This window comes from Pipra filicauda, unplaced genomic scaffold (assembly GCF_003945595.2).
Source record: "Pipra filicauda isolate LSUMZ 115617 unplaced genomic scaffold, ASM394559v2 scaffold221_size1283894_pilon, whole genome shotgun sequence".
Classification (NCBI taxonomy): domain Eukaryota; kingdom Metazoa; phylum Chordata; class Aves; order Passeriformes; family Pipridae; genus Pipra; species Pipra filicauda.
This window is the reverse complement of record NW_024104334.1, coordinates 1,122,942-1,147,909: the sequence shown is the minus strand read 5'-3', so window position 1 is coordinate 1,147,909 and position 24,968 is coordinate 1,122,942. Positions and strand designations below refer to the sequence as shown.

At 39.6% G+C, this 24,968-nt stretch overlaps 1 protein-coding gene across 3 annotated transcripts in view; it reads right to left on the bottom strand.

Annotated features, from left to right (window-relative positions):
• KCNH1 (potassium voltage-gated channel subfamily H member 1) overlaps positions 1–24,968 on the bottom strand; it is a 185,095-nt gene that overhangs the window by 91,320 nt on the left and 68,807 nt on the right. For all 3 annotated transcript variants that reach the window (XR_003541202.2, XR_003541203.2, XM_027723757.2), the window contains exons 8-9: positions 5,774–5,973; positions 2,391–2,643 (exon numbers count right to left, since the gene is read on the bottom strand). Coding sequence is in view for 1 of the 3 variants with exons in the window: in XM_027723757.2 (XP_027579558.1) it covers positions 2,391–2,643; positions 5,774–5,973 (453 nt within the window). In the remaining 2 variants the exon portion in view is untranslated. The remainder of the gene's footprint in view (positions 1–2,390; positions 2,644–5,773; positions 5,974–24,968) is intronic.

The following is a 24,968-nucleotide window of genomic DNA, read 5'->3' as shown; positions in this document are numbered from 1 at the left end:
AATTGGATCCTTAAAGGATTAAGTGTAGTCTGCCTTTGGTTTATGTAATGCTGTACAGCAGTCACACAGACTAATTTAGGGATGCAATTCATTTCTCTCCTGTAAGGAAGATACAGGCTACATTGCAAACTGTGAAGACTGCTTTATTACATGACAGCTAAAGTTGAGCAAATAATTCACCTTGAATCATTTCTGCATTTACTCTTTTCATCTTTGTTTCAAGAATGCCTGAAAGAAGATTACAGTCTCTCCAACATACCTGTTAACTAAAATTACCCTATAAAATGCTCACATGGTTTGCTGTTACATGACTAATGTTCATAGTTATGTTTAGTTGTGACTGATAGCAAAACTTATAGGCTGTTCTGGCTGAGTGATCAGCAACAATCACATTTCTGGTACAATTCACTTTTTTTTCCCTTGTAGTACCTTGTTTTATCTGGTATATTTTCATCAAGAGCTTGACAAGCTTAGTTAAATATGAAATTAAAAAACAAAAATAACAACAACCCCCCCAAACATTGTTTATCTACAGATAAGAAAACTGAGTACAAAGAAGTTAGGCAGGAAACCCTGGCCCATCTCCTGCAGCATCCTTCAGTAATGTGGTGCTTAAATTGCACAATGTGAAAGGAGAAGAAAGTCCAACTGACTTAGAATAGTGAAAAACTTAGTTAAACACATAATTTCTTATCAGGATAGAGAAATCTTCAACAGAAGACTTCACAGCCTGCGGGGGGAAGGTAGACACACACGAGGAGGGAAAGGGATTCTTTAGTCCAGAAACAGAAACACAAAAATTGAGGTACATCCAAAATGAAATATCACAGAATCACAAAGAGATTCCACTTCATTTTACTTTTCACTTACAATATTCACATAGAAAATGGCAGAGTTCATCAACTTTTGTGAGTGCCAGAGAACTGACTTCAAATGAAAAATAAAAAAAAATTAGTTGTGGAGGGAAAAGGATCAATAGTTATCATCCCAGGAGAGCAGTAGCAACAAAATACTTCTATTTATCCAGATATCAAGGGATCAGCCTCATTTATCTGTAGCTATCACTCTGCAACAGCAGAGATTAGGTTTCTCAAGCAATCTAGGCTGTTTTCTGAAGTGAATGTTATGACAGAATGCAGAAGTTACCAGTAAAGATGAGGAGACCATTGTTATCTTTAAAGGATATTTTAAAAAAATTCTGTCTCAGTGCTTTTTACTTATACTCAAATGGAGCAGCAAGACGTTTTGAGGTTTTCTTCTTGCAGTGAACCCAGGTGGTGGCTTTAGGGGACACAAACTGAGAGGTTTTAGTTAATGTTCTACATTTGCCATGTTAATTCATGAGAGTTCAACATGGTAAAAGTTCTTGATGTGCAACTTAGACAAGCAGAAGTTGCTAGTATCGTACAGCACTGAACAGCACAGGTGATTCCAGAACAAAAGAGAATCAGTTATCCTCCAACTTTTCACCTTTTTAGCTTCTTATATGGCACAAAATATTATCAACTTGATTCCCCAGGACACTAAATTCACCTTTTACTATATATGTTCAGAAATAGAGAAAAATTGAACTCAGGATATTTATTAGCTCCCTCATTTTTCAGTAGACATTCCTCTTGGGACAGTTGGGTGTATGTGTTCAGAAAAAGTAAGATTACCAAGCTTTTTTCTTCTCTTTTTCTTGGTTGCTATGAGTGACAGGTACTGGATTAAGCCACCATGAGAATTTACCTTATTACAAAAGGGTCTGACAGAATCAAATGACAAGTTCAACCTCCTCAGTGCTCCAGCCTCAATTTACCTACATGTATTGGATTATCCCACTCTTCTCTTAGCTTTGCCTCAGAATGTTGTTCACATCACTATTAGCTTCTTTTTAATGCCTCAACACAAAGCTGCCATTCCAAGTTTACACAAATCAGCTCTAAATTTTTAAATTACTTAGACTTTAAAATGGATAAATATTATTTTAGCATGAGATCTAAATAAATCTAATTGGAAAATTTCCACAAAAAGTGGATTATTAACAGGGGGTGGGGTGAGAGGGAGGCAGGGAAGACAGGCACTTTAAAAAAAAGTTTTCTGAGTCCTAAATGGAATTTCTGACAAAACGAGATGTGTCGAGACAGGAAGAACTCCAAGAATGACCAAGATGCCAATGCTTAAGTAGAGTTTCCATTGAGAGGAAACAAAGTTAAAGCAATCTAGAGATGAGATGATTGCCCTTCCTATTTACCTGTGTGGAACAGGAAGGACAATAAAATACACCTCTCTAGTTGTGGTAAAGATAACTTGACTGAAGCTTTTTAAAGAACGAGCAGAAGAGGTTATAAAAATGCTCCACACATCTGTATTTGTGCACAATGCATATTATCAGCTGTGAAACTTACCCAATATAGCAACAACTTCATCATCCTGGATTACTTCCAAAGACCCTGAAACCACAAAGCAAAGGCTGTCGACGCTCTCCCCAGCGTGGTAGATCAGGTCTCCTGGAGCACAGTGCACTGTCTGAAATTCCATCGCAAGCGCTCGCAGGCACCCATCGCTTGCCAGCCTGAAGGCTGGGTGCTCCTTGAAGACTTTGCGGTTAAGATGCACACAGATATCTGCTCTCATGTCCTTAGGGCATATCTGCAAAACCTGAGAAGGAAATCAATCAATTCCTGTGCATGGTTTTTATGTGCCTATTATTGCTAGTTTACTACACAAGATTTAAGAACTACTTTCCTCCTTCTTGTAAAATTTCTAATCTCAGTCTGTACATTTATTTTTCTTTTATTTACACACATAAGCCACAATGCTAACTTAGTCTACTTTATAATACCTGAAGAAAAATACTCTTCTCATCTCAGCAACGTGCTGCGCTGGATATTGAATTACCAGAAGGCCTCAGCTTTTTAGACAATAAAACTGAGGGCACAGCAGTACAGAAAGTGTTGAAGAAAAGCTTCCTGAAGGATTGTTTCTAGAGGGTAGGTCACTTTTTTGATAGGCAGATTCCATTAAAAGCCTGCTCAAATTATATGCTCCAAATCATAGAATATTGTGTAGAGGAGAAGCGTGATCGCACATCTCTTCAACAAACAAACAAAAAGTTATTTAAAGCTTAATTAACTCATAATATTGAGAACTGCAGGTATTCAAATTTACCCCTCAGTGGCACTAACAAGTTTTTCGGTTACGCCAGAAAGGGACTTTAAGGTATGATGCTGTGTTGGGCAAGCTGATCTTCCAAATGCAATGTTCCTCACGGCAATTCATGATGTGTGCTCCTAAGAGAACACAAACTGATGCTTAGCACAGCGGGTACCAGGCAGGGCCATTTCTAAAGCTTTTTAATATAATACAGACAGCAGAGTGGAAAGAATACAAAATTACTACTGCATGTACAGATTAAAAGTTCCTGGCAAAACCACTGGAAATACGCAACATGAACAGAGTTTGGAGATGACAGAAATCTTTGGAGGATAGTGTGTGATGAACCTACATCCAGGATGTACTATTTGAGAAAAACATTGAGTAGTCCAAGACTGCCTCTTTTTTAATTTTTTCACCAATAACTATTCCATCCAATTAAGGAACATTCTGGTTGAGCTTCAGAGTTACTCCCTCCCACACATTTTCCTAGATGGTAAGAGAAGAGAAGAAGCAGCAGCATTGCCTCAATGCAAATACTCTGGGTAACACAGGAAGCACTACAGCTATGTCTACACCTTACAGTGGGGCTCTGTGCAAGATCTGAGCAGAGAATCAAGCTCATAATTCATGGTTCCAGATATTATGCCTGGTACTCCAAAGGCAAATGACTCTAACACCAATATCATTATCTTTGGCCCACCTCCAAGCAGACCTGTTATTACAGATATTACTTCCAAAAAGTTATATCTCTATAGCACTTAAGTGATGATCTTTTTTGGCTGCCCCATACAGAGCAGCAGCTGAACACCCCAATTCTCAGTTTTCCAGGCTCACAGAAGTGGGCTGGGGCAACAAGACCAACATTTAACATGGAACACAGGTAACAGCCATAATTGTCTTTTAAATTATCTCGTTTACTCTGGCAACAAAAACATTCTGTACTGGCAGATTCTTTCCAAATTTTACTACTGGAATTACATACACCCTTTGCAGTTACTTAAATATATCACACAAAAAGGGTTGCTGTGGTAGAAACCAGAATATAAAAGAGAGTATTTAACATTATGCTCTTATCCAAAACACAGGCATCAAACCAACAGAGCTCAGGCCTGGGAGTTTATGGATTGGCAGAGCCATTAGTCAGCCTTACACCTGCTAGCTTTTGCTATGCAGATGAAAGTTGGTTCTTGGCTTACCAGTCATCACCAGTGGCAGTTCAGCTATGAACACACCAGTTATTGAAAACAACACTGAATTAGGCTCTTTGATGTCCTGACAACTGGAGACTTTTTCCCTGTTTATTAAGATAATTATCAAAGGCTACAGTGAGAATTGTCGTGCTTGGTTTGGTTATTCTGCTGTCTCCAAATTCATTCTTAGAGCATTTCTCTCCTTACCAGAGGAAGTCAGGAATGAACTTTAAATATAAGCTAAAAAGAACCCATGTTTTACATAGCAATTTTTTCCTGTTGCTTTGTTAAAATGATGACAGTAACTTGTAATGGGGGGTGAATGAAAGCAGCAGCACTCACTACACTATGTATCCTCAGATGTTGTCTCTCCATCTTCCCCAAAATGTATGTACCTCAAATCCATAATCCCACAGACCTTCTAACCAGCACTATCCAGCACTAAAGTACCATTTCTTTCTGAAAGCTAGTATGAGAGACAGTGCTTACAGAATTATGGTCTGGGATCTAAAAATGGCAGATAAGCTGAAGATATTTAGGAAAGCAAACAGTACCCACTGTACCTCTCGGTCTCCAGACAGCCCAGTGCAAGGCCACATCTGTTCTACTCCTTCATAATGACACTTTAACAGCTATACAGAAATGACACTATTTGCTCTTTAACTGCATCATCTACAGTTTAGAATACTAAATTAAGCTGCCAACCAGAAGGCTAGTGACCAGAGCATTGGTATAATTTCTTGAATGATCCACCGCACAAATCACATCTCTTTACAAGCAGAAGAAAAACAGTATCTATCTCCATAAAAGCCAGAAACTAATACAAAAGAGGCAAGTAGTTGCTTTTGTACATTTGTTCTGGTGAAAGGCCATTTGTCATTTTAAGACACAATAGGAAGTTACTTGTAAATTCAATGAATTAAAATGATAACATTTGCCTCACATAAGGTAGATTTCAAATAATACATTATTAAATACTTCCAGCTTTCATTAATATCTTTAATCTGCACACAGAATGTTACATTCAAATTCTACAAAGACAAAAAAAAATTACTTTGTTTTCAGGCCCACAGAGCTGCAAACAACCTCACACAGAAATAATACAAAAAAATCTCATCTGGAGAAATTGTGAGATTGTGTTACAATCTGGAACTTGTTATTTAGTTATCATCCTTATTTACTGAAAACCAAGCTTTTTTCTTCATAATTTTTATACAATTTCATGCCATATCACTAGCAAAACACACATACTTTTACCACTAGCATATGTCAGTATGACAGAATAGCTGAAATACTACATTTGAAAGTTTAAAATTAAGGGAAGCTACTACTTAGAACTATTTAAAGAATATTTGTCTTCTTTACTAAGACAGTACCTCCTGTTTATTTTAATGGAATACTTTCAGGATGTGACTTCTTTCCTCGCAGTTTAATTTACTTACCTTTTCAGTATCTATTCCTCTGGACATTGACCAGGTGGAAACGATGTAATCCATCACGCGTTCACTCAGTCCTTTAGGGACCTGGTAGAGCTTTAGAAAGTCCCGGACACTGTTCAGCATTTCATGATATCTATTTGTATTAGCATACATTTGCTGAAATATGGTTGTCACATTACCAAAAATGGTGGCATACAGAAGGGCTGTGAAAAAGAAGAAAAACCATAGAAATAATACACAATTAGCGATGATGATCAGTCTGTGTTCCACTGTGCTTTATGACTGTAAATGCCAGGTCCATAAAAATGCATGCAATATCAGTGCTGTGTTAGGAAGGCCTAACAAGCACAAGCATTTTATAGGTCACCTTCAGCACTATAAATTGTGGACCAACAACAAATTTTGGGAGGTCAGGTCCTGCATCATGGAGTTCCTGAAACACAACTAATTGTCTTTGTCCATAAAACAATTCAGCAGTACCCAAAACCTTATGAAACCACATCAGAAGACAGAAGAATTTTAAGACAAATAGCTTGACAGCAAATACTTTAAATTTTCATCTCTGGTTTATAGCACTTGTGTTGAAATGCCATCAGTGACAGATCTCTAAGCTTTAAGTGCATTATCATAGTAGTAAGCTGAGTCATCATTACCCACCTCAGTGTGACAACAACAATGCATCAAAGCAGAAGATGGAATATGTATTAAACAGCTACTATGGGTCAGTAATTTATAGATGCAAGTTTAATAGTATATAAAAACTCACATTATGTTTTATATTCTTCAGGCAAAAGAACAGCAAGGCCTGAGGCAAGAGCTAGAGCCCTCAGGGGCAGACCACTGCACAGTCCTTCCGACTTCATTCAACACAGTTATGAAGCCAGATGGTTCATCAAGATAGGTTTAAGAATAAACATGAGAAAGAAAAAAAGGCAGTGTTTCCAAGTGCAAAGAGAAACAAGTGAAAACACACAAAATTTGAGAAGATCCGCCTGCTGAAGCCCAAGACAGAACAGCAGGCTGGTGGCAGCCTCAGTGGTCATGTTTTGATATCTTGCAGAGGCTGGGGCTGAGGGTCTTCCAGCCAATCCAGCCCTGAACAAAGGGGATGGACAGGAAGCCTCAATGGGAGCTTTCCTATGTTGTGAATCTGGTCAGTGATATGTGACAGGCTGGCTGTAGAGGCAGAACAGTCCAGCTGCAGATGCAGATAACCACCAGTGCTCTGGATTGCTGAGTAAGTTCTTCCTCTTTATCATTTCCTGTCCCCCAAAACAGGTACCAGATTATCAGTATCATATCTCTTCCACTCAAGATAAAAATAAATAACTGAGAAGAGAGTATTTTTCCTTATCGAAATACCCCTTCATCCCATTCCTTTCCTTGAGAATGCAGCTATTTATTCAGGTCAGTGTTATAGGCAGATATCCTTAAGGCAACTAAGATGTTTTAGGGTTCTATGACCAATGAAAAACCTTTGATTTTGTGCAAAAGAAACTTAGAGGACTGTCTTTCCCCTGATCATCAAGAGATGCAATTTAAATTTAGATTTGCTCAAGGCCTTTATGCAGCTGATTCTCTGCAGAATTCCTTCTTGATGTGCATGACTTCGTTTCTTTTTATGAGTTTTTATAGAGAACAGCTCTTCTCTTTTCCAACTACCTCTCTGTACAAATGGGTATAGAAATATAGAGAAAAATGTGCAGACTTAGTTTAAAGAAAAGTGGAGAGTATGAATAGGGATACAGTGACCAGAAACATATATATCTCTGTTTAACTTTAACTTGTGCCTGAGCGAAACCATACTAGGAAGTCTGATGCAATGAGTAGGGAAGAACAATAAAATGCTTTAAAAAACAGATTTACTATAACAGCTCCCTAGTACACGAGTATTTTGTATTAGAACAGCATTACCTTTCCCTAACTAAGTCCTAGTTTGCTCTCTGTTATGCAGATGCAAACACAACCCTACAGGACCATGCAGTAGCACGAGGCATCCATAGACATTGTTCTTCTCCCAGCCACCACAGTACTGAAATAAGTGACAGATTAGGAAGAGGGTCACAAGCACATTCTTATCTGTAGATTTCTGGGCAACCATACTTGTGTCCATACAACTCTCTGGCAAACAATGAGACCTGAGGGCTCAGTACCTTGGCATGTACAGTTCTATGCCAGCAAAGGTAAAAGGGAGTCACCACTCTGTCCCATTAGTTTTCATCTACAAGAAGCCTAAAGAAAAAAATTCGGTTTCTCCATTTTGATTATTATAAGGTAAGCAATTTCCACAGCAAACTGCAGCTCTAGTATGACAATTATCTTGGCAAGAAAAATTATTTCTGCCTAGATTAATTTTTCACTTTTAAAAAATTCCCAAACTTACAATCCCTAATATCATTAGCTAACCATTTTATTACTATTAAAGACACATTAAAGTCAAGGATTTTTGCAGCCTAATATTGGGTAGATACATTAGCATATTAAACATTAAACTCTTCTGCATGGAAATAGCTGGCTGTATGCCTTTCCTTCTTTTCAAAGGAATAATGAAATGAACCCACTGCAGTAGACTGCAGCCCCAGAATGATTTCAGAAACACACAGTCTACTACAGGAAGAAAGCTGGGCTGTTTATGACAGAGCAAAATCCCCAACATCTTGTCTCCATGAATGTCAAGATCTCTCAGAAAAGATAGAGCCCACCCCCAACATTAATATTCTTATCCGACAATAGATAAAAACGCATTGTCCCCAACAATGTGGCTACCCATTTACAATGCAGTCTATGTTACCCCATTTCAACTAGTGTTTAAATAATGTCAAAGATAAAAGCACAGTAATTTCAATAGCAATTTACCCGCACAAGTGAATCTTGAAGGTCAGACACAGGTTGGAAAGGTCACCAAGTCATCTGCTACTTTTAATGATGTAACAAGGAAGAATAGAGACATAAATACAAGTCAGTGCGGGTCTCAGCTACCAGAGTAAAAGATCTGGGATCTGATTTTAGAATTATAAGAGGAAGAATTTCTATCTGTAAGAATGAGAGGTTTACAATTACCCCAATTACAGATTTAAGTGCTGCATGTGGTTCCTGAGATGAATCATCAGATTGATGATGATTTGTTCAAAATGCACTCATGCAAAGCCCTCGCATACAAAACGTGTGCATAAGAACTACACAGCAACAAGTGAGACCAACATCAACTAATGAACAGCCTCTTACATCTTGCCCCAAAGGCATGCAGCGCTTTCTGAAACCAAACTGCCTTCATCTTAACTTTCTGGAAAGCTGATCCAGGAATTCTGGATATAAGTTCCACTTAACAATTAAAAAGCCAAAACAAACTCCTTTTCCATACTGTGCTAACCTAAATACTATTCAAAGAGCAAGCACCTGGATTTACAAATAGCAGATGATTTAAATGTATAATTGCACTTCTGTTTCATCAACAAGTTCCGAGTTTACAACAAATTATTCAATTCATAGATGGCTGTGAGAAATCACAGCCTCGAAAATCTGTTGCACTATATTACTTCTCACTGAATATGAAACACAATCATAAATTAACCAAAAAAATTGCATGTCTCAAAGGCATTTTTCAAATAACACATTGTGAGGTCACACAGAATTAACATTGATCAGATAAAAATAAAAGCAGAAATTAATAATTGTTTGTATCATATCATAATTATATGAGAAAACCACATTATTTATAAATGTGCAATTAGAACAATGTAAGAGCTTATAATTGGTTGAGATCAGAAGTCTTGATTAATGGTAATTATGCTTCTTATGGGTGGAGAGCATGCAGTTAAAAAGGAAAAAGCTGAACTGTTAATTACAATCTGCAAGCAAATACCAAACTGAGCAGGTATCTATCAATGAACTGTTTACAGAATTAGTTTTGATAGAATTGTTATTTGTAGTCTTGCAACTTGAAATCAAAGCATCTAAAGTAAGATCTACTGATCAAGTATCTACATAATCTAGAATAAGTACAGAATTTAAATAGGCTGCCCCATTTTCTATCGAGACAGAGGCAGAATTGCTTAATTTCCTACTTCTTAGGAAGCTTTGTGTACTATAAAGTTTCCTATTTGTAATCTTTCATCTACCTTTTGTTTTTTACTAATACAATGCATAGAGATATCATTTCATTGAGCTGGTAAAGAACAAATGTAAACAACTTAGCCATAATCTATTAGGTCAATTAATATTAACACTTCATTAATTTTCACAATATATTTACATAACATTTTCACACGGTAGAAGACAAATTACAATTGCTACTGTCATCTGAGCGTGTACACTAATTCCTCAATTTCACAACTGGGGAAAAAGACATTTTTTTAAATGAAAGTAAATTCCCAGAGGAGTTCTCCCCCATGTTGTCCCATGGGGGACATGTTAGATCCTGCACTTCCCACAGCTCCCTATTCTCCTGGACTAAAATAATAAATACACTGCTCCCCCTCCCTTCTCCATTCCACCAGTTTGTAATTTGCACCTCAGAAGCAAGGCAGTAGCAATGGCAAAGATCAAAGAAATGGCACACTACTATCAATTGAGCAAGTTTGAAAATCAATCCAACAGCAAAGAGCAAAGCAGAAAGCCTAAATAGGCCGTGAGGGACACGCGCATCAAGCTATGTGGCAGAACCACTTGACTTCTAGGATGAAAGATGAGAGACCACAGGCAAATTTTATTAAAGTCTTACTCAAATCCTACTGCAAATCTTCTCACTTTCATCATCACATTTGCTAAATTCACCCTGCTGACAACAAAATTGGGACACAGAAGGACTACACTGGGCTCCAGCTACAATGGAAATGTCTCCCCTACCAAAGGACAGGACACCAGTGAGGACATAGTTGACAAAGGCTAAACAACAGAGCATCAGACATATAATCTTTTTTCGTCTGCCTGTCACAAGAAAACCCAAGAACTGCAATGAAATGAAAGTCAGTGACATAAACAAGGGAACAGCTGCTCCAAGAAGCCACTTAAGCAACTACGAAAGACTAGAGTAGTAGAAACATCTGTGCACCTTAAAATAGGCTGTCTGCAGTGTGTAAGGGCAGAAAAGGAAGAGTTAAGAACAGCTATGGAATAAATACCAAAAACAGCTCCCACTGCTTCTCTCCTCACACCCCTTCCTAACTCTACAAAATAAAAGCATACTGCTACTGCAGTAGCACAGACATATAACCTCCTGTTATCAACTTGCAATTTTGCCAGTTTGAGGCTTAATATGGAAGAAGACAAGAAAGTGTTGGTAAACAACCAAACCCTCCAAGGATGCTGAACTCCCTTAGGATGCTTCCTTAGGAACCATCCCTTAGGATGCTTCAAAACTGAAGGGGTTTTATTTTGATTTGATCTGGTAGCACCCACGCAGCTGGTAGCAGCAATCACAGGTGTTTTGGCTCACAAGAATTTCACAAGGCCAGGCATCCTGCGCAGCACAACTCTCTAACAGGTTTTGCTTTTGCCTTCAGCATGTTTGGGCTGAGATAAACAGCATGGGAAAACACACAGACCAAAACTGATCAGAGGTGATCAGAGCCAAAGTGAATAGAAGCCAGTAAAACAAACTTCAGCATCAGCCCTGCAAGAAAGCTCTCCAACTCAAACAGCTCTCTCTAAACTGAAGGGCCAACACCACTCAGCTCTCTATGAAAGGCTGTACCTTGGATCCAAGAGCCTGCTTATGAAAAGAGAGGATGAAGGGCACCCTGCCAGTTCATACAAAGGAAGAGGTGTAGCTATTACCTCCAGGGCCAAGGCTCCTGCCTCTGCACAGCAGCACCTGACTAAATTAACAAAATCCCACTAATTAACACTGTAAAATCTGGATTTTGACAAATTAAGAAGTGTCTAAACAAGTAAAATGGTAGAGAATTCTGATTCACAAATCTCATAATTCATTTGTTTTGACAGCTACAGTTTAGTTTATTTACACTGAAAGGTGCTAACAGTCATCCAGAGGGGGATTTAACGGCAGCCATAGACTCCACTGCAGCTGCAAAAACTATCTTTGTTCCAAACATACCAGTCCAGACTCACCAATTGAATACTTTTATCAACACGGGATGATTTCAGCTCAATATATTCACTAACAGGTTTTACCATGATGAGAATTAATAAAACGCCAAATCTGATTAAATCCTCCGCAGTTTGTGGGAAAGGACACTCTTTTACTGTTTTGTAGAATTTTATGGACAATAAAATTTAAATTGTCTAGAAAATTGAAATAGATTTCCATTTCATTTCCCAGCACTAATGAACAGATCACCATTTAAATGACGACTGAGCCATTTAAGGGCATCATTTTTCTTCTACAGTTTATACAGAGTAATGCATGGCCATTTTCAATTACTTGGTTAAAATTAAATCTCCAGATACTGCTTCTAGATTTTTACTCATTTGCACCAATGTGAAGGCTTTTGCTTTGAAGTTCTTTTTAATCTACCCTCAATTTATCTGAAATGGTTTGCCCCAATTAGAAGCCAACTCTCCTCTTTTTAAAATCTATTACTGAAGTAGAGCTACGCATACCGAAAAAAGACCAAACCTAACAAACCACAACTAGGAAAAGTTCTCTTTTTGTGTGAAACTGCTTACTTACACAGTTTTATGGTTCCTCTGTTCACTACATTTCCTCTGTGATTGATATGATCCTGTCTACAAGGCCTTGCAGGAGGGAAAGCTAGGGAGACTCAAGGAGATCATCTGTTATCCAAACTTTCTAATCCTTTTCCTACAATGCTGACACATGTTCTGCTGGGCTTTGTACTGCTCTCTCAGGCCTGTTCTGTTGGCGATTACTGAGCCTTATTTTGCAGTAACCAACCTGTGGCCTTTGAGATTCCAGAACTGGATCTGAATTTTGCACACCAAAGCCATGATCCAGCACTAGTGCATGTGGAATTCTGAACCAAACTTGCCCCCATGACTGTTGCAACACAAGAGTTTGATGGCTAAAGTCATTTGCAATGTCCAAGCAACGTTATCCAGTCTGGTTCCTTTGGTCATTGCTCCAACCTCATTTAATTAAGGTATCTTACATTTGAGTGCAGTCTTTGGAGTAATTCTTTGTTACAAATGATAATTGGATTCAGATAGCTTCCCTCTGCTCCCACCAGAGCACCTATGTGGGAAGTTGATAGCTAGATGCATTTCTTACTGAGTACATTCAGATCTGAATCCATCAGTGAGACCACAAGGAGGAAGGACCCAGTGCCTCCCCTGAGCCTGCAGTGTTCTCACTTCTCATTAGGTTTAAAAACTCTACTCAGCTATGCACATAAACATGGGCTTTAAACACTACTCCACAGGTGTGAGCACGTACGCCTATGATGGACACAGTTAGGAGAAATACCAAGAAAATGCATTTCTCTTTGACCACTAACTTTCATCCAATTACTTAGAAAAGCTTTTGCTGCCTATGTAGCAAGTACAGCACAGTCTTTTTTTAGGTTTTGTCTTCCCTGAGAACAAAAGAAAAGGTAAAATTTTAATGCCTATAAATTACCCCAATATAAAAGCAGAGTGGGATGGAGGTACTATGGTTTCATTGTGAAGTGAACCAGAGGTGGGTTGGTAGAGTGCTGGCCTCATCCAGCCAGCTGATGTAAAAATTGCATAACCCTCGTCTCACAGATTCCAGACAGAAGTAACTTCTCTGGATTAACTGTATTGTCTCCAGACCAAAAATTAGTTAAACAGAATCCTGCAACCAACAGAAGTGCTTAACTGAAAGCCTGAGTCTCCAGTAGCTCACCTGGCTTACACTTACCAGCACCCTTCAAGCTGACTTTGCCCCAAGCGGTCACACTGCGAAACCACCCGTGACTTAAGTGCCTGTGGTAATCACTGAGGAGCCGTCAAGTCTGTTCAGTTGACAGACCAGCCAGCAAGCGTTAAGAGAATGGCTGCATCTGACAGGATGAATGGATACTGGACATAAGGACAACAATTAATTCTCAGTTCAGATCAACTTTACTGTGAAATTAAGCCCCTAAAGCTATTGCACTTAACTGGATTGTGCTGTACCTGTCTGCTTTGCTTCACCGCAGCTCAGTCTGAAGCTTCTGGTGCAATAACCTTGGTAAGCCAGACTCCTGGGGTGTTGCTACTTCAATAACCACATCAACACTGCAAGATGCTCTTCAGCTCACAGTGAGTAACCTGACAATCCCATCTTGCACGTGAACAACTTTTACTTCTGGGTGCAATGAGTACAAACAAGTTATGTGATCATATTCCATGCAGAGTTTTCAAACACTTCCCAAACAAACCTAAAGACAAACTGTTCCCTAACCTTCCCTTTTCTGGTATCATTAAACAGTTACAAATATTTAATGGTGCTCAAAATAAAAAAATAATGAAGTTTTGAATTATGTTGAGTAAACCAACAAGGTCAGAGATAAAGATGACATTTACAGATGAAGACTAATTTGAAGTGGTTAAAGAATAATTGTCACTGGAATGACTAGGTCTGAGTCATGCTCCTCCCACACACTAATCACAGGTGTGCTTGCAGACCAAAATCAATTGGTGCACACAGTATGTACAGGAACATGAAATAGGAATAGCTCATAGCCAGTGGACTCTCTAGGGGAGGCTGCTTTACTGACAAGTGAAATGACAGGCTAGTGAAGACACATATGGCTTATCAAAAAATAACTGGAACAACTGTTTGCATTTCTAATGAGAAACCATGTATGGAGGCATGGGAGAGGAATACTTTCCCCTTGAGTGGTGAAAAGGCTTACAGCCTAACTTTCTGAAATAAGTATTCATTACTGTTCCTGTGGCTCCAGTTAAAGATGCTTCTCTTCCAGGCTGAGTCTGTTGTTTTATTAAAACTCAGCAGGACTAAAAGCAGCAGTAAACATGCATACAGCTGGGAGTTCCACACCTCACTTCTAAAGAGGATTATATTTATCATTATATTCAGGGGTAGATGCTGTTTTGTAAGAGATACTGCTAAATTCTTTTTAAAGTAAACATTACATGGAAATCATCGGACATCTAAAAAATGTCAGGTAGCTGCATTTTGTGGTTTGCTGAGTTTGTTAACAAGTCATTACAAAATGCAAATATATTTGCACATATACAAACATATACAGTCAAAAATAATGATGTAGTAATATCCCACTGGGACCTTTTTAGAGAACTATTCTGCTTGTGCAGTGCCTACACCAGTGAGGCACACAAGAATGGCATTTGCAGATGCTAAAAAGCTGAAGCTGGCCAACAGAAAGTAGAGAGGACTCTCAAAGGTAATGAAATACCTCTGACAGTAATTTGCAGCTACAAACCTCATCCAATACTTAGGCACACAAAGCTTTTACTTGCTTAGGGAAGAATGATTTAGGGAAGACTTCAACTACACTCCCCTGCAATCAGTGTACATCTGGGATACAACAGGCCTATGTTTCAAACATTAGCACAGGAGAAGAGACCTGAACTCATGTCTTCCATTTTCCTGTAGAGTTCCTTCACCTAAAGGTGACTGGGCAGTTTGAGAGAAAGTAGAGGAAAAGGGCTTTTACTGTTAGACCTGTTCCAGTCTTCACAAAGACAGCAGGGGTATGATCCCAACTTTTCCACATCCTTAGAGTCTTTTAACCATGAAATAATTGATTAGAATTGAAGAGGCAGATATCTCTGGCCATAAACACAGACTTCTTTGCTCTCACCTCCCCACAAAGTAATGCATTTTCTGGCAGGCTTGCTCAGGGATTCTTGGCCAGCCACAGTAGGTTGAGAACACTTACTATCCTAGCATTCCCAAAGATCCTAGGAAAAAGGTAATTTCTGAGATTGGCTTAGGTGATTTTACATGTGTACATCAACAAAGTCTTTGGAATCACAGGGACATAAGGTGGTTGTGGCAACTGGTAAAAGTAGCCAAAATCTCAGTTTAAGTAAGCCCTAACACATCATCAGGAGTCAAATCTGAGAGTAAACTGTTCATCAATGTGACCTGGGGCACATAGCATGAAAATAATGGCTCCCCTGAACTTAAATCCTGATCTTTGAATTCTAAAACGAAAAGTCTTCCCAGATCCACACTCTCTCCTGACACAACACTGATCCAGATAATCCTGCAGCAGTCCCAAGGTAGTCCAAGGAACCATTCCCCGGTAATTCTTGTAGATCATGGATAACTTTCACAACATCAGAGGACTTCCAGAAGAGTTTTTGCGGTTATCTTTCCCTTGTTAAAGTGCTGAAGAACTTGCCTTCTGTAATTCTCTGCCATATACAGAATCACCTAAGAAGCATCTTAAATCTTCCAGAGCTTCTTAAATTCTTCCCTACCCCTGATGGAGGCAAAAAGGTCTTACAACTCATTGGAGATAAGCAGTAAGATATGGGCAAACAATTGCGGTAAATATATTTTGATATAATTTACAAGCATTGAAGTTGTTGAAGGATAAAGAAGTAAAAATGCAGGAACTTATTTTAGCACTTAAATTGTGGTAATAACCTGCATGCTTACCTTTTGAAAGCTATGTGAGGTGAAGAACCATTTATTAGCTGTGTGTGCTACCATGAATATTCATTTACGGGTCTTAGGTACAAGGCAAGGCTAGAATGCTTTTAAATAGCTTGAATTTTTGATATTGTATAGCTACTACTGGCTGACAGATATTAATGATTCTTGACAGAATACTTATCTTTGATCTGTTGCTGTAATCAATCAGCACAAGAGCAGCAGGCTATTAAAATATTTTTCTGTCAGGCTCACTTGACATGCTTTGAATGGTACACAGCATCAATATTGGGTTTGGATGTTTTTAAGTTTTTAGTTTGTTGTGGGGTTGGTTTTTGTTTGTGGGTTTCAGGTTTTTGGTTTCTCTTGTTGATTTGGTTTGGTGTTTTAATAAGAGAATCTACCTGCAAACCACACAGCTGGATTCTTTGGATCAGTGTCTCTTGAAGTTGTCCTTAAATATCACTCCTGATATGGAGCACTCAGGATCCAGTCACCATGGTTTCAGCTCCCTCTGAAAAATGTCCCTCCATCTTCCTTCTATCCTGCCTTTCTCCATCTACACATGCACATGCACACTGTTCTTTAAAACCATTTCTCCCAAATTCTTGTCATCTACCTGGCCAAAAATTACTCTTCATACTTCCTTCCAGAAGTTCTGCCTTCCTGTTTTCTTTCACTTCTTCCAGTTTTCTATTCAATACTCCATCTTCCTCTAGCCTTTCAGAAACCTGTCATGGGAGCAGTGATTTAGCAATTTCTCTGCAAAATTTAAATCAACAACTTGGCAAACCCATCAAAGAGGCTGCCAGACCTTCTTGGCCTCAATAGAGAAGCCTAATGACTAGGAGGGAATAAAAGTTAAATTAGACAGCCAAGAGAATAGGGAGTCTTCAAAGATTGGAGGAGGGAAAGAAGGGGAGGGACAGGGATAAAAGCCTAAATATGTAAGAGCAAGGTGGAAGAGCAGAAAAGGAATGCAGGTGAGGTTAGAAACACAGAACACAAACCATCAGCCCATAACTGAACTGGTGAAAAGAAACACAGAGGGGGCTTAAACATCCAGTTTTCTGTCCCGGTTTGCCTTCCTGATATCAATACCCTCAAAGTTAAAAAGACACACCTCAGTAGCACTGCAGAGTGAGGGAACAGCTACACAGTGGTATGGTATGTACAGAGCACAGTAAAAGACATTCTGTACTAGTCAGATGTGAAGAATTAGAGTGGCAAGACAGGCAAAGTAGAGACCGGGAGCAGTTTGCATAAGGCCGCATGGGAGAGTGTGTGATAGAGCTGGGAACTGAGCCCAAACCTGCCGGCTCAGGTCCTCTCTCCTATGCACTCACCCCCGCTGGCTTCCGCACTCTACTTGCAGTATTTTTTAGCACTGATGAGATAAGCAGCAGGGTTTTTTCACATTCTGCTTTGCCCTTTGCCTATCAGCTTATTTCTTTTGCAGGCCATAACATCTGTGTGCTGTGTTCAGAACCTTCTGCAGATTCTAGAGGCCAACAAGCACCGATTCTTTCTGAACATTTGGTAATCAGATCCCGGGAGAAAAGAGTAACACTGCCTCTGGGTGCATCTACACTACGCCAGTAAAATGATATTGTACCAAACGTCTGCTTACTGAAGAAATGGTTTAAGACCATGTTCACTAAGATCAAAAAGTGAAATGCAGCAGCTGAACGCTGAGCAGTGGCTTACATGCATCCCTGAAAGCTTTGTTTGAAGAGTGTATCAGCACTGTGACTGTGATGCAAGACACTTCAGACTGAGCAAGTCAGACCAGAAGAACACAGTACCAGTAATAACAAATACCATGGTGAGAATCTTGTCTTTGCTAGAGGCTAACAAAAATAAATTGATCAATTTTTATATCTTAAAGCAAATACTCTATGATCTTTATTTGCTTTTCTCCATTATTTCAACACTGAAAGCTTAGTCGATAAACCAGAAAGATGAAAGAATAAACATTTTAGAACAAGCCAAGGGGACTAGACAACAAATCCAGAGAGATTATTGCAGAGGGCACTAAAGATAACAAAACCATTGGGTCCAAACAGTATCCTTCATACAAAGCCTAAGTAAACAGGTTGTCACAAGCAAGGTGTGAAAGAGAAGGATAAAGTCCTTTGTGCTAATCTGCAGACTGACAGGAAAGAGCTTCAAGAGCTGCTGCACAGCCACAAATCTCTCCACAGCATTTTCATTTGCCCAAGTTCTCCTCATCACTGTGCCATCAGAGACAGCATCCATACATCCAGAGACCAGTGCTCTGCAGTTGGGAGGAGAGAGATAGTGGGATTGTGGTTCTTCTGAGCATGTTGCCAACATTTTGAACCCTAAACTTCTTTTCCTCCTCACCTGTGTGGATCTACCCTATTTAACATTATTTTTCTATCCCTAACATGGTAGAGATGTTAAATTGTGAACAATTCCAAAGGCTACAGCATTCCATACTTCATATTAGTGTGGTCTGAAAAGGGTAGAGAAAGGAGGGAAATTGCTTAGGAAACCATATTTGACTGGAATCACTATGAGGACACCCAAAACTGAATACTCAGGACTGTGTTTTCATATTCCTAATCCAAATGCAGGAGGGAGAAAACACATATGTGTATCACACAAAAAGCAGAAAATTCTTAAGGGAAACCTTTTTATACTTCACCCTACACATTAAGAACGTGTTTCCCCTTCCAGACGACGACCACTGTGATCTGAAAATTTCCAGCGTCTAATGGCCAGTCGTGACTCCCTCTACTGGCACTTGCGCACAGTCTCCTCTTCCTCAGCCGTAGAAAAGAAGCAATGGTCCTTTAGCATTTCCAAGAGCAGTGTGATAGCAGGAAAGTGTTGTCACAGCATTTTAATTAAAATGTATAAATATTTTGTTAAGTGTTAAAAAAATACTTTGGTATCTTTGAGTGTTCAGTATCACATTTTTTTTTCCTTTCTGTATTATACTGCCCTTGTACTTACTGTCTGGTACACTTAGACTTCCAGCAAGACTGAAGTTAGAACAGAATTAAGTTGTAAGGAATACAAAACCTTTACTTGTCTTAATCCATGGTTTTATACTTCATGCAAAAAGGACAACTGCTAATAAAAGTTTTTTTAAAAAAACCACTTTATCAACATTACAGTAAAAGTGAAAGCATGAAGAAAGCTCTAAATACTAAAAGTTGCAAGATGGAAGTGTGGGAGCTCATTAAAAAAGCACTGCACAAGAATGCTCAAGGCAAATGGCATTCAAACTTTTTCTACTCTGAAGTTACTTAATCATCACAGCAATCACAAGGGATAAAGCAAAGCATAAAGAACTGGCTTCTGAAGGCTTGCTGCTGTTCAGTCTTCTGGAAAGGTATTCACTGTAAAAGTGCCATCAATTTAAAATTCTTCTTGGTTCTGAAAAGCCATCTTTCTAATCTGAGGCTCGATACTTCAAGCTGCAGGGCATCCTCAGCTGAAACAAACCCAATGACATGGGGCTTCTGATTGTCCCAAAAGACCAGAACCACAAAACAGGGGCAAACTGAAGTATTATGCAAGTAGAAATACTTATTTTACACACACACAAAGCCAAATTTATCCTTTTGTGTGTGTCACCAATTCCAATAATCCAGCATGAAGACAATGCAGTTTCTGCATTAGTACTTTGTGCTCATTCCCTGAGCATTAAAAGCTACGGTAGCGATGCAGTGTCAGGAAAGTCCATGTTTCCACATAATAAACATTTACATGGAACTGCCCAGTTTCCCTTTTCACTGCATTTACAGTCAGACTGTTCTGCACAGACTGGACGAAAACATGCTACAAAATCAGCATGGAAATTTTTATAGGCATATAAATTATTACAATTGCTACAAGGTTGTGGCACGTGCGTAAGTACGCAAATTTAAAAGATCTGAGTCATTCTGTAAAAGGTATAGCAGCCTCAATGTTGCCACAGAAGTCAATACACCAGTTAGTCTTTTCTTGCTAAAGTAAGTGTTCATTCTTCACTGTTCTTTGTCAGCTGACAATCCTTTCACACAGAGAAACAACCAGACAACACAATGAGTGGGGAAGAACAGGTGTTTCTTCACTGACCAAGTCCTTCTCTCTGTCATATATTCTTCGAGAAGCATCAGCCAGGCACCCCTCAACTGACAACCACTGAACCACTCCATTGACTCTTCTGCAATGAGAGTTAGTAGCCACTGCAATATCTCTGTGTAGAAGATAAAGGATAAGCGACCAGAATTAAGAGTGCAAGATTTAATCAGTGAGCCTGTGCCATTATCTACTTCCAAGAATTTAAAGATGTTACATTTCTTTCTACCTTGAAGTAAATTTGAAAACTGCTTTCCACTGAAGCTCTACATCCTTACTGATTTGCACCAGACCTCTGCAGACTTTCTAAACGGCATAAATACCAAAATTCACTGCTCATTTCAATACAGCTACTAAAGCTGGGAATATCTCATACAGGTCAGAAAAAGTACCTTCACTTTGCTATCATGCTATGCCACTGCTGGTCTTGTCAAAGCTGATTCTGGAGTCCATTATAGCCCAGCTCCCAAATCCTGCTGCTTTAGAAGTCAAGAGCTCTCCAGACCAAGCTGTGATGCAAGACAGCTAACTGTAGTGGGGAAAAAACCCCAACATATTAATGTTACAGCAGCAAAGCAAGACTTAGTTTTTCTTTCATGGTCTGTGCATCCAGCACAGCATCCATAAGCATACCAAAAAGTGCACACATGCACTAAAAGACAAATTAACATAAACTGGTGCGCCAGGCTCTCTCCCATCACCTTGGAGAAGAGTTACAGTGGGAAGAATTTCCAAAGAACATCTGTATAGAAAGCAATCACTTACATTTAAATTTTTACAATAGGGTTGAATCACGAGAAAGTTTAAGATTAAGGGGAAGAAACTTAGTTCAGTGTTGGTGTCAAGACTTGTGTTGGTTTCACACACTCAGTACTCAACTCTGCTAACCCAAACTAGCAGGTTTCAGAATGACCCCAGCTGAGGGAAAGCCTGAAAGCAAATGATTAATCAGTTGTTGTCCAGGACAAGACTTTCATTAATGTAATTAAACCCACTACTAGGTTAATTGTGGCACACAGGCAATCACCAGTTTACTCACTAATGGCCAGTCCCACATATCTAAAAATCAGTGCCTGAAACAAAGCACACACAGCACTCTCTGGCATCACACTGAACTAGAGAGGAACACAGAAGGGAATTTACTCCCCAAAAGAAGACACAAAGGAGGATGCTTTTAAGGATCTCAGTAAACAAAATGATACGAAAAGCTCCAACTTGTATAATAAAAAGCAAAACCTCACACTTGGCTGAAAAACAGACACGCTAACAAGCACTTCTGCATAGTAACATAGCTTCGGCGAGGTCTAGCACAGAACCCACTGTGCAGAAAACCATGGCTGTGCTGTTTGAGGCAAGCTTACAAAGGCACAGTTACCGAAGACCAGTTTAGTCACCTCAATAGGTACATCCTATCCACTATTTAAGAGTTCAGTCTGTCCATCAGGTATCACTTTTATCCAGATGCTCCTAAGTTTCACACGTGCCCTGGGCTCCAACAGCACCATTTGTCCACCAGATCCTACTGCTGCCACAGCTGGGAGCCAGCCCATGTTGCTTCTTCCAGTGGGTACTTCCCCACAGCATATGGCTGTGGTCAGCCTGCCAGGCTGGGCTGCAGGCACTGGCAGCTAAAGGGTGCCAACATGCCTTAGCTTGTCCTCAGAGCAATGACTTTCAGGAGCTAAACATGCCCATCTTTTCCTCAGTCACACTGAAGTCAGACATCTCCCTGTCGTTTCCATGACTCATTCTCTTGTGTTTCATCCAGAGAAGGCAATACATGTAATTTTCATTTCTATTCAGCACTTCCACTGACATTAAACTACATATATGGCTATCTCAGTAACTGCATAATCTTGCATATCTTTTAAGTTCAGCATTTTCCAATAGGCCACTATTAAGGGTCCTTACATTGTCGGTACCTTTCTTGAAAGGAGGCTTGGGTTTTTTTTAAGAATTCTCTTCTACGAATATTCTCTCTCAGTTTCCAGCCCTGCTATTCTTGTATACCTGCTCTGAAATCATGTTTTTTAAATGGACAAACACCACCCTTGCTCTCAGAAATGGCTGACCTTGATTATCTCAACTTGAAGATTAGAAGATTTAGAAAGTTACAAACATGAGTCAAATGGAAAATAGAGACAACCCTAATTACAGATCTTGCTACATTTTGTTTCTAATGCTATCATGATGGCAGCAGACAGATAATAGCAGTAAAATCATAAATGGTAGGAAGGACTCAGAACACAAGCAATAACACAAAGCACATCATCAGCCTGTGGAATGAACAAAGCCATCAGTAAAAAAAGCTCTTTGTTTTTGGGTTGTGTTTGTTTTCCCATTCTAATGAGAAGACAGTGGTTCAATCAAGCTGTTTTGAACTGATGATCACAGAATCATTTAGGCTGGAAAAAACCTCTAAGATCATTGAGTCCAACTGCCATCCCTGCACTGCCAGGTTCACCACAAAACCATCCCTCTAAGTGCCTCATCTTTTAAATTCTTCCAGGATAGTGACTCTACCACTTCCTGGGCCACCTGTTCCAAAGCCTGGCCACTCTTTCCAGAAATCTTTCCTAATATTCAATCTAAACTTCCCCTGGTGCAACTTGAGGCTGTTTCCTCTCGTCCTGAGGCACTTGTCACTTCTCCCTAGTGACATCCCTAGACTGACCCTCACCTGGTTACAACCTCCTTTCAGGCAGCTGTAGAGAGCTATAAGGTCTCCCCTGAGCCTCCCTTTCTCCAGGTTAAACAACCCCAGCTGCCTCAAGACTTGTGGTCCAGACTCTTCACCAGCTTTGTTGCCGTTCCCTGGACATGCTCCAACACCTTGATGTCTTTCTTGTAGTGAAGGGCCCAGAACTGAACACAGGATTTGAAGTGCAGCCTCACCAGTGCCAAGAAGAGGGAGATTATGATTGCCCTGGTCCTGCTGGCCACACTATTGCTGATTAATAGTTATCATAGCTGTTATGCTCTGTTTGCTTGTCTGGTTGCAATTTTTAAGTCCACAGTCTGAATGAGAGCATACCCAGTGTATTCACCACAAAATGATACAACACAGAAAGAGCACAGAGATCACTCAAGGCATACAGAAACACAGTATGGCTTTGTTGCTGCACAGATATCAGTGCCAACCTTATCAGCTGACACTGGGAACGTGCAGTCATCTCTCTTGCTAGAGAGACTGCGTATCTGCAAGTTGCAGCTCCTTCCTGACAGGACCAGAAATATTAACGCCGGCATTGAAAGTGCAGTTGTTTTCACAAATAACCATAGGATTTAAGCTGGTACAATTAGCCCATGCTATTAGGTTTCACTATTTTAGTTTTTCATTTAGATTTTGACTTTTACAGTTCCATCTATATTTCCTCTATTAAAAATTCTGCTTCGGTGCCATTGACATACAGTTATGTACATCCTTAACTTGAAAAATCATATACTATTACATCTGTATTCTCTCCTGTTGTCAAAGGTCAGAGTTTTCCAGTGGGTCACCACTACAGACAGTTATAATTCTTAATGGCAGGTTCATTGTTTTTTATAGGTGTGATGATAATAAAGGTAACAAATTATAAATCTATTCTGACTCAGAGACTTAGCAACAAAGTCAGGTTTGCAGTGTACCGAGTGTGGGAAACCTGAAGCTAGAATGCAAATTATCAAGCACCCATGAAAATATTGGTCACAATAATTTGCCAACAGTTAATATAAAAATGATGTGGCACCACACAAAATAGTCTCCAATTCTGCTAACATGCAATTTTTTGTTTGAACATTCAAAATTGACATGATTTAAAAATCTGCCCCAATGGGGTGATATGATGAAGAGTAAGTGCAAGCAGAGATTCTGAGTCAACCTCAGAAGAAAGCCAAGCCTTCAATGAAAGGTATTTTGCCTTCCTTTACTTCAAAAGTTCTCGAAACACTGGCAGCTCTTAAGGGGTCAAAGTCTTTGCAACTCCTCCCAGAACACTTCAGGAACAGCACAGCTGGAGTCCGCAAAGGAGAAACTGATGCAAAAGTAAAATCTGATCCTTAGGGTAAACAGGTTTTGTGGATTGTGTTTTCTTTTCTTCAGTTGGAACATTTCTGCCTTACCTCTCCTAGTGGACCTGACCATTCAGAACTGGGGTATTAAAGAACCTCTTGCCTTCCCTAGCCTCCCTGGACACGGGCTCAGCAGAGACCAGGGAGGAAACTTGCTGTTTCCCACCTATAATTACAGTAAGTGCCCTTTTTTCACTTTAGATGAATCTACAGCCTGTTGAGATGGGAGAAGCAAGAAATCCTGCAGCATTTTAAATGGCCTACAACTAATGGGCATGTCAATCAGCAAGTTGTTTGGGAAAGCAGCCCTGCCTTACAGGAAGAATGCACTTGGTCCACCAGGCAGCCGGCAACTGACAGCAAAGTCCCACAAAACCATTAAAACAGAAGTACTGCTGTGTAGCTACTGAAGGACAAAACTTTCCTGTTAGCAACCAGTGGGAAATTTGGCTGTGTGGCCTCAGGCAAACATTACTGCCTATCGACCATTTTGTGCGTCGCTGCATAGAAAATGGTACAAAACCAGATACTTTCCTCTAA